At 45.4% G+C, this 10,216-nt stretch overlaps 1 protein-coding gene across 1 annotated transcript in view; it reads left to right on the top strand.

Moving 5' to 3' along the window:
* Positions 1-9,629, top strand: part of Cpsf3 (cleavage and polyadenylation specific factor 3, 73kDa) — a 32,932-nt gene extending 23,303 nt beyond the window's left edge. Inside the window, exons 13-17 of the mRNA XM_013013733.1 lie at positions 929-1,027; positions 2,744-2,838; positions 4,367-4,454; positions 6,650-6,719; positions 8,442-9,629. Of these exons, the coding sequence (XP_012869187.1) occupies positions 929-1,027; positions 2,744-2,838; positions 4,367-4,454; positions 6,650-6,719; positions 8,442-8,574 (485 nt within the window). The 3' untranslated portion in view covers positions 8,575-9,629. The remainder of the gene's footprint in view (positions 1-928; positions 1,028-2,743; positions 2,839-4,366; positions 4,455-6,649; positions 6,720-8,441) is intronic.
* The last annotated feature ends 587 nt before the right edge of the window (positions 9,630-10,216 follow it).

The raw sequence follows: 10,216 nt of genomic DNA, 5'->3' as shown, positions 1-10,216 counted from the left end.
TTTTTCTTTTTGCTTATGTGGTGCTGAGGAATCGAACCCAGGGCCTCATGCATACAAGGCAAGTGCTCTACCACTGAGCCACCTTCCCAGCCCCTTTGTCGTGTATATTTAAGCCATCAATAAATACTTTTCCACAGTACAATCTTCTAATAAATATTGCACTTAATTTTACTTATATTTGCTAATAAATTATAAAGGTTTTATGAAGAAATCAGAAATAGCAGTGGAGCTTAGGTATTTTTCTGTGATATATGCCAACTGTCAGCTTGTAGACTCTGAGTGTGTACCTTGCTCCTTATTGGGCAGGTAGAGGGCTCTAACTCTTAGGCTGGGCTCTGGACTAGAATTTGGAGCACCAGGAGCTACCAACACACAGTGCTGGCTGGATTTGTCCGTGTCCTGAGGGCAGTGCTGGCCACAGCACAGCTTGGTGCTATGTAGAGATACCCAGCACTCATGTAAGGAGAAGCTGGGAGGAGAGGTGGGAAGGCCGCCAGTCAGCTTGGGCTAGTGCTGGGACCGAGAAGCAGGAAAGAATGCTGCCTCTGCCGGGCACTGGTGGCTCACTGTGATCCTAGCTACTCAGGAGGCTGAGATCTGAGGATCGCGGTTCAAAGCCAGCCCGGGCAGGAAAAGTCCATGAGACTCTTATCTCCAATAAACCACTCAGAAAGCTGGAAGTGGCGCTGTGGCTCAAGTGGTAGAGCTCTAGCCTTGAGCTGAAGAGCTGAGGGACAACACCCAGGCCCAGAGTTCAAGCCCCACGACCGACCAAAAAGAAAAAAGGAAAAAAAGAATACTGTCTCCAAAGACCTGAGTGTTGAGATGCTCCTTCCTCAGCCTACCAGAAGCCAGGATTACAGGTGTGGGCCACCAGGCCCAGATGGTATTTTCCCTCAAAGTATATTTGTTCTGATTTTTTTTCCAGATTATACTGACCTGGCCATGAGTACTGTGAAACAGACGCAAGCCATTCCGTACACCGGGCCCTTTAATCTGCTTTATTACCAGCTACAGAAATTGACAGGCATGTCTGCTTACTTATAATCGTTCCTTCTCTCTCCCTGTCTCTCAGGTCTCACTCTGTAGAGACTGCTTTAAACTTGTGATCCTCTTGTCTCGGCTTCAGAAGTGTTGAGAGTGGAGGTGTACATCATCATGTACTTTGCCTTCCCCTTTTTAGTACACTACTTCTATTTCTATGAGTAGATATTGTTTAATTTTGTAATTGTCTCCAAATTTTATTTGCACTTTACATCTTATTATCATCTTGTTATCATCTTTAGGTGAAGTTTTTTAAAAATATGCTCATAGATTATTTATTTATTTTTGGTCGGTCATGGGGCTTGAACTCTGGGCCTGGGCACTGTCCCTGAGCTCTTTAGCTCAAGGCTAGCGTTCTACTACTTGAGCCACAGTGCCTCTTCTGGTTTTCTGGTAGTTAATTGGAGATGAGTCTCACAGACTTCCCTGCCTGGGCTGTCTGTGAACCGTGATCCTCCGATGTCAGCCTCCTGAGTAGCGAGGATGACAGATGGGAGCCACTGTGCCTGGATAGATTTTTTTTTCAATTCCACAATATCTCTTACCTTTAATCTACTTAGTCAGGAAAACACTAGTCGTCTTTGCTGCTTGAGTCTGAGATCTGTTTAATTGAGTGCGCCTGACATTTTTAGCTGTTGTTTTCTTTGTCCAATGGAAATGGCTTTTCTGATTCCATTAGCACCTGCCTATACAACAGGTTTTGTAAGAGCTTCTTCTGGCCATTGGCCAGAGGCCAGGAAGAGAATGAACTCATTCATTCAATCTGTTCTCACCATTTTGTGTGAAAGGGTTTGTATATTCAACATGAATAGTGGCAGGGCCTAAAAAATGTGGTATGTTCCTAATAAATCAAGAACAGGTCAGATTATAATGCTTCCTGTTTATGGTGTTCTTCATTGTTCACGCAGTATAGCAAGGGCATGACACAAACAGTAGACTGAAGATGTATTTTCCTCTCACATTGGTAGTACAATCATGGGTCACATACAGGAGTTAGTGAAATATGTCAATAATGATCCTTGATTATTGAGTAGATACCAGGAAGACCAGTGAACTCTGCTCTTCAATAGTAGATCTTCCTGGGCAATGCTAGAAGCCAGAGATAGCGATCACTGTGAAAACAGTTGAAACCTTCTTTATACTAGGTGCTAGTGGAAGGTCAGATCTCTTGTGTCAGTGCAGGTGGTTGAATAGCTCTTAAGTGTGCTACTGATAGAATTGTGTGTGTGTGTGTGTGCATGTGCATGCACACGCGTGCACACTGGTTCTAGAACTTGAACTCAGGGCCTGGGCACTCTTTCTGAACTTCTTTTGCTCAAGGCTAGTGCTGTATCACTTGAGCCACAGTTCTACTTCTGGCTTTCTGGTAGTTTATTGGAGATAAGTCTCACAAAGTTTCCTGCACAGGCTGGCTTCAAACTACAATCTTCACATCAGCCTCCTGAGTATGATAGAATTTTTAATGTCCAAAGTAAATCCTACTCAGTAAATCCTACCTAGTGATAGGAACTTTTACAATTAATGTGTTGGGATCGTTTAGTATAAGCAACGAACATAAAACTTAGCTGTTTGATTATATAAAAGTGAGTTTTTATTGTTTCTATTATGTAGCAGGTTGATATCAGCTTTCTATAAACAAATGTCTCTAGAAGTTTATAAGATGGTTATGCAAATATTAAAATTATTTTGTTTGTTTCAGGTGATGTAGAAGAGTTAGAAATTCAAGAAAAGCCTGCTCTGAAAGTGTTCAAAAATATTACTGTGGTTCAGGAGCCGGGCATGGTGGTCCTGGAGGTGAGAGGGGGGGTGTTCCTAAGCCAGGAGCACGCACTCCAAAGAGTGGAAGATACATAACCCTCAGAAGATATATGTGTCTGTCTTTTCTTCTCAAGATGAATTTATGTAATTTCCTATGTAGTTCTTGGAGCAAAGAAACCATTGGTGAATTGTGGCTCCATCTTAGTTTGTGTAATAAGGTAAGTTATCATAGAAGTCTCTGTGGATGTAGCCAGCTCAGGGTATCTCTTATTATATGGGAAAGCCCTAAAATACTGAATGTAAAATTTAATTCTGTTAAATATAAAACCACATAAACTTTATAGAGTGCTCCTTACAAGAGTGTTATTTTGAAAACTCAAACAATAAAGTGACTCAACTCCCAAAAGGTTAGAAATGCTTGATTTAGGTAAAACCACAGATGCAGAAGCACCGGGTTGTGAGCATATTGCAGTGTCTAGCACGTGCTCCACCCTGGCCCCTCCAGCCGCTGGTATGTAAGCACATGCACGTGCCACCTCTCACCACACTACCTGTGCCACTAAGTTTGGCTCTCTCAGGTTTGCTGGTCCTGAGTGCCCGCCTGGGGAGCGGCTGGTCCGCATCAGTGTGGTGTGTGTGTGAACTTCCCAGGCATCTGACCAGCCGCTTTGTAAATAAAAAATCAGCTGCCATTGCCAGTTCCACTACAGTTCTATACGTGAGCCTAAATTTGAATCAGAGCTGAAACTTAACTAAAGGAAACGTGAAGTCACACACAGTAGTGGGTAAAAGGTCAATGTCACATAGAGGATATATTAAGAGACATATTACTCTTGTTACTAAGTATGGATCTGTTTTTGTTTTTGGAGTTGCTGTGTCACGGGAGCTCTCAAGCAGGTTTGTCAGGGTTTCCCAGAGTGCACTCCCGTGCTCTCTGGAGAGTAACATGGATAGGGAAGGCCATGTTCCTGAAGTCACTTACCTGGTCCACCTGAACCTACACCTTGTCTGGAGCCCTGAGCACCTGAAAGGTAACCAGGGGATCTGAGGCTTCACCTGACAAACCAGAACATGTAAGAGTTACCTACCGTCTGGCTTGTGGGTGTAGCGTGGTGCCCGAGCTTGAGCCCAGCCTGTGCTCAGCCCCGTGTTCCATCCCAGCACGGATATATCTGTGTACATATTTATCACCTTCTTACCATGCTGCCCGTGCTACAGATATCAAGTAATTAGGAATTGGAGTTTGAGGCTAGCTGTCTTACACATGCTAACTGAGTCAATTTTCTGTTTTATAAAACAAAGTCAACAATCCTGTTTGTTATGAGAATTAAGAGACAGCATACCTGGAACCTTTTGCCACAAGCAAGTGCTAATGAGTTCAGCTTTCCTGATCAAATGAGTCCAGCATTGCTCCTTCTAGTGAGCAGGTCATCAATTTCAGTAAGAGTGGTAGACAGACAGACACAGCATCTGTCTGTCCATCTGTAGTGCCATGGCTGGACGGGTAGAGTGCAACCCGTATTAGATCTCAGCTCTGCCTTCCTAACTCTGCTTTGCTTTCCAGTGGCTGGCAAACCCTTCCAATGACATGTATGCGGACACCGTGACAACCGTGATTCTGGAAGTTCAGTCAAATCCGAAAATACGGAAAGGTGCACAATACTCCATTTGTATTCATTTGTTCTGCCATTTTCCCCGTTTCTGTAAGCTGAACAGCAGCAGTTCTAAAGCAGAACATGAAATCTCCCGAGTCTTTAAGTTGCTGTCTGCTCTTTCACACAGCTGCCCTGCCTGCCCTTGCTCCTTTACTCTAAGCCTGCACTTCTTTCTGCCTGCCATGTGTTTCTGGTAGGCAACATATGGTCAAACGAATTTTTTTTTTAAACAATTCAGCCAGTCTGTCTTTTTTTTTTTGTCATGGGCTTGAACTCTGGACCTGGGTGCTGTCCCTGTGCTCTTCAGCTCAAGGTGTGTGCTCTACTATTTGAGCCACAGCACCACTTCCAGTTTTCTGGTGGTTAATTGGACTTTACTGCCCAGGCTGGCTTTGATCCATGATCCTCAGAACAGCCTCCTGAGTAGGATTACAGGCATGAGTCACCAGCGCCCAGCTTCAAGTATGTATCTTTTGATTTGAGACCATTAACATTTAGAGTTACTATTAGATGGTATATAGTATTTCTTGCCATTTTGTTGGTTCTGTGATTCTTGATTCTTCCTTACGTCCCATTTTCATGATTGCATTTCTGTCCCTGTCCTGGGGTAAAATTTCTTTAAGGGTCTTCTGCAGCCAGCACTGGCGGGTATTTAGTGACATGCCAGGGCACCGTTAAACTCCACATTGAGAACTGGGTACAGCCGGGCACAGTGGCTCACGCCTGTCATCGCAGCTACCCAGGAGGCTGAGACCTGAGGATCACAGTTCAGAGCCAGCCCGGGCAGAAAAGTCCATGACTCCTACCTCCAATAAACCACCAGAAAACCAGAAGTGGCGCTGTGGCTCAGGTGACAGAGTACAAGCCTTGAGCACAAAGCCCAGCAATAGCACCCAAGCTCTAAGTTCAATAAAAACCCTCTGTTAAGGATGTCTTATCTTGCTGGATTGTGTAGTTTTGTAGTTGTAGATGGAAAACTAAAATAATTCAACAGACAAGTGAGTCTGAACATTCTTAATGAGTCTGAGGTTGCTGACCACGGGTAGAATACTTCCTAGATGTATGAAATGGAGTTTAATCCCCAGAAAAATGATAATATTTTTCATTAATATAATCATAGGCATTTTTTGTTTTGGCTTTCTGGTTGTTGTTTTCTTTTTCCAGTCCTGGGGTATGAACTCAGGGCCTTGGCACTGTCCCTGAGTTGCTTTTACTCAAGGCTAGCACTCTACCACTTGAGCCACAGCACCACTTCTGGCTTTTTCTGTGTATGTGGTACTGAGGAATTGAACCCAAGGCTTTATGCATGCGAGGCAAGCACTCTACCACTGAGTCACATTCCCAGCCCCCCGCTTTTTTTTATTAGTATAAATTAATTGTACAAAGAGTTTTAAGGTGACATTTGCATATATTAATGTAATATACTTTGATCAAGTTCACCCTCTTTGTATTTGTTTATTTAAAGAGTTTTTGGTGGATTTCATTGTGCTGTTTTCATGTGTATGTAATATTTACCATGTTACCCTCTCCTTTCCCACCCCCACATCTGCAGGTGCTCCCAGCATTCACCTTCACAGTCATGGCATATTAGAGATAGTAAAATGTTAAATTTACTTCACATTTTAGATAGAACAAGAGATTTCAGAACCTTGCAGCTTAAGATGTGTCTTCAGAACTCCTATGGTTGCAGTTTTGCTCATAAATGTGAAATTTGAGAGGCTTTGGAAATACAGTTCATTTTAAATGTCTTTTTATGGTTCCCTAATAAGAACATAAAGTGGTGGAAATACCTGTTTCCTTAGCGAGCTCATGATACAAAATATTTACTTGCCACTTTGAGTATTCCATAGTTAATATTCACTTATCAAATAGTAGCCTTGTAGCTGGGTGCCAGTGGCTCACATCTGTAATCGTAGCTACTCAAAAGGCTGAGATCTGAGGATCGCAGTTTGAAACCAGCCTGGGGAGGAAAGTCCCTGTGAGACTCTTTATCTCCAGTTAACCACTCAGAAACTGGAAGTAGAGCTGTGACTCCGAGTTCGCATGTAGCTTTGAGCAAAAGAGCTAGGGACAGCACCCATGCCCCAAGTTCAAGCCCCACAACAAACAAGCAAAAAGCACTTTGCTTTAAGGCTTGATTTGGGACTTAGGTAAATAGGAGTTTAGAGATTGAACTCTCACTGTCTCTCCAGGTGCCGTGCAGAAAGTTTCTAAGAAGCTAGAGATGCACGTTTACAGCAAGAGGCTGGAGATCATGCTCCAGTAAGTGCCTCCTCTCCTCGTCTGGCCCTGTGGGAAGGATGGGCGGGAGGAACACACTGCTGTGGCTCGCACCAGGCACCCTTGCTGCTCTGAGTCATGAAAGCCAGCAGTTTGTTCTGCTGTGTCCAGCCTGGCACTCTGGCTGGTTCCAAGTATGCGTGTGCCCTGCCTGGTTGGCTTGATCTCCTGAGACCAGTGTCCTGGCTGTTTCTGAGATTGGCACAGCTGAAAGCCAGTGTGCAAGAAGAATTACTTTCTATGTATGCTAAAGGGTGAATTCTTTGATAAGAAGGATTTCTTATTAAGTACTTCTCAGGTAAAAGGTGTGTAACTGTGAGATGCCTTCAAACCCAATCTCTTCCCAAACACCAGCTATTGGGCCTTTCTCCTTTCTGCCCTGGAGCCTGATTTCAGAATGGTTTTCCAAATGAAATAATGGTAAAACTGCTTCCTGCTGCATTTCTACAGTATGTGATTTCAGCATCTTGCAGAGCGCCTTGAATGCCATCCTCTCAAGTCCTTGAGTGACTGGCTGTGATGGTCAGGTTTTTGTCACTATGACAAATACCGAGTAAAACAACTTGAAGGAAGGATGTGCTTTGGGCAAGTCCTGCAGCTTCCCCTGGGAACTGTGTGGGCAGCGGTCAGCTGTCATGAGCCCTCGGGACATGGGATGGAGACAATGTCGCACAGGCTGTGTGAGACGGAAGGCCTGGGGTGCGGGGTGTGGCTCTGCTCCCGGGTGTAAGTAGTGGTGCCTGGTGGAGCCGCCCTTCCACCTGAGCCGTGGTGCCGGCGCCGGCAGGAGCTCACCGCCCCGTCTCCCCCCTGATCTGACTGACACTGCGCCGCCTCACCTCCAGCAAACACTTGCCCTGTTCAGCTATTGGGAACCGGCAGGACGAAGCTCACCCTCACCCTCACCTCCTGAGCCCGAGACACAGCATGTCTGGACTCCAGCTTCTTTCCTCAGTTGTTTAAGTAGGCAGGACTATATAGCAAGAAATACGGTCATTTCTTTAGACCAACCAACAAAGTGCATAAAAACGACACCTCTTCCCTCTTCTTTTGGATATATAAATACAAGGGTGTCCGATAGTGCCAGGTTCCCTAGCCATGTTTATTCAAGCATATTAGTGACACCGCCTGCCTGAAGGAGCAAGGGCAGTGTGGTGTCGGAGCCGCTGTCTGAGGACCGAATGTCTGCTGGGCCCCTGAGGTCTGATTGGCTGCTGCTGTCACTAACTGCGACAGTGCTGCAATGAATAATCAATCCGTCTGCACAGTGACAGGATTTCCAGTGATGTCTACATCCTCAGCACGACACAGGGCATGCGCATCAGCACTGAGTTTAACTCTGGGGAGGCGGTTGGCACATGAGGAGAACTTGGGACCCCAGAGCTGAATTCGAGTTCTAGCTCTGGTGCTTCCTGTGAGCCTTTCAGCAACTTGTTTAACGTCTCTGTGTCTTATTTTCCTTGTGTTAAAGACATCCTTACCAATCTCACCACATCTCCCTCTTCCCAAGTGTCACCCAAGTGCGGCGTCCTTGGGAAATGAGAGCTCTGGGTTTTATGAAATAAAAAAAAATCAAGGAAATGAATCCCTGGGTCTCTGAGTTAGATCTGCACGGCATCTGCTTTGGCACTTGGGTGTCTCTTCAGTGTAGCTGTAGGCTGGGCTTCATCACTCATGCCGTGCCTTGTGTTTGTCTGTTTTAAGGGACATATTTGGAGAAGACTGTGTCAGTGCAAAGGACGACTCCTTCCTGAGCGTCACAGTGGACGGGAAGACAGCCAATGTTAACTTGGATACCCGGGTATGGACCTGCTCCTGTGTTTCAGGACTTGCATAGTAATCTGTGACACACGCCTGTTTTTATTCTTGCAGTTCAGCATTTTCTTCCAGTGAGGTTTTCCCCATTCCTCTTTACATAGTGGTGTTTATTCCTATCACATGCGGAGTCTTCCCACATTTTCCCCTGGCTGCATGGTCCTCTTCCCGGGCACACGGCTCCCTGGCATGCCTTTTCCATAGCGCTAACTCGCCTTGGCCTTTCTCCAGTTGATATCCAATTGGTTCTGGATGTTTGAGGGAAGCAGCTCCTCTGTTCCGCCAGCAAGGTCCAGGTGGCTGCGTGCACTGGGGCCTGCTCTTGCTCATAGCACAGCTTGCCTAATAATTGTGAGATAAACAGGAAGGTAGCTCTTTTCCTTATAGGGGTGCATCTAGTATTTCTACTAAACGCAGTCTTTTTGTATAATCACTTGTGCAGAATGCTTTGAGAAAACACTACATCTGTTTGACCACAATAGAAAAAGAAGAATTTGAACCAGGTAATTTACCAGAGAAGTGAGTAACCAAAAACTTCTCAGAAACCCTAATAGAGGAACTGACAGGAACTGTCACTGCTGAAATGGCCCCAGAGGGAGAGATGAATCAGGGACCTTAGAAGCAGCAGCAGCAGTTACGCTCAGGTGCCACTGGGGGGGCGTGAGTGGAAGTTAAATGAGGTGGCACCTTCCTTCTGCTGGATGCTGTGAGGCCTTCACCCACAGTTAATTCCACTTGCTGGCTTTAACTAAAGAAAACAATTACACGAATGAGGAAAGACATCTGCACTGATGTCTAGTTTAACATTTATAAAACAGAAAAGAGCTGTCTGTCACCTGGCTTTGTGCATGCAAGTGTGCGAGGCCCTGCAAAAAAGGAAAAAGAACCCAAAATATCCAAGAGGAATAGATGATAACAAGTGTGTGTGTGTGGTGTGGCGTGCGCTTACACTCGGGGCGCCTCAGGCGCAGCCATCGAGGGCGATGGTGGGGAATCCTTCATGTGCAGGCTGTGCACCGCACGTCTCTGAGGAAAGTTACAAGAGAATACATGAGATGCAAATTATCCCCCTTAAAAACAGTGTATGCATGAAACCAGCCCAGGCCTGTAATCCTAGCTACTCAGGAGGCCGAGATCTGAGGATCACAGTTCAAAGCCAGCCTAGCTAGGAACATCCATGAGAATCTTAGCTCCAGTTAACCACCAGAGAACTGGAAGTGGTGCTGTGGCTCAAGTGGTAGAGCTGGCCTTGAGCTGAAGAGCTGAGGGACAGTGCCCAGGCCCAGAGTTCAAGCTCTATGACCAGCCCCAAAAAAGTATATGCATGAAGCTAAAAGTAGAAAGTTCTACCTGAAATGTTAACAGTGGTTATGACTGGGTCTTAAATTTTTTTGATAAGGGAAGACCATGATTTACGTGGTGTGTGTGTGTGCATGCATGCACACTGGCCCTGAGGCTTGAATTCAGGGCCTGGGCAATGTCCCTGAGCTTCTTTTGTTCAAGGCTGCGACTTGAGCCACAGTTCCATTTCCAGGTTTTTTTGGTGATTAATTGGAGATAAGAATCTGGGGGGCTGGGAAGGTGGCTCAGTGGTAGAGTGCTTGCCTTGCATTCCTGAGGCCCTGGGTTCGATTCCTCAGCACCACATAAGCAAAAAGAAAAAA

The sequence above is a fragment of the Dipodomys ordii genome, unplaced genomic scaffold (genome assembly GCF_000151885.1).
Source record: "Dipodomys ordii isolate 6190 unplaced genomic scaffold, Dord_2.0 Scaffold20, whole genome shotgun sequence".
In the NCBI taxonomy this organism is placed as follows: domain Eukaryota; kingdom Metazoa; phylum Chordata; class Mammalia; order Rodentia; family Heteromyidae; genus Dipodomys; species Dipodomys ordii.
The sequence above is the reverse complement of the archived record's forward strand: the minus strand, read 5'-3'. Positions and strand labels throughout refer to the sequence as shown.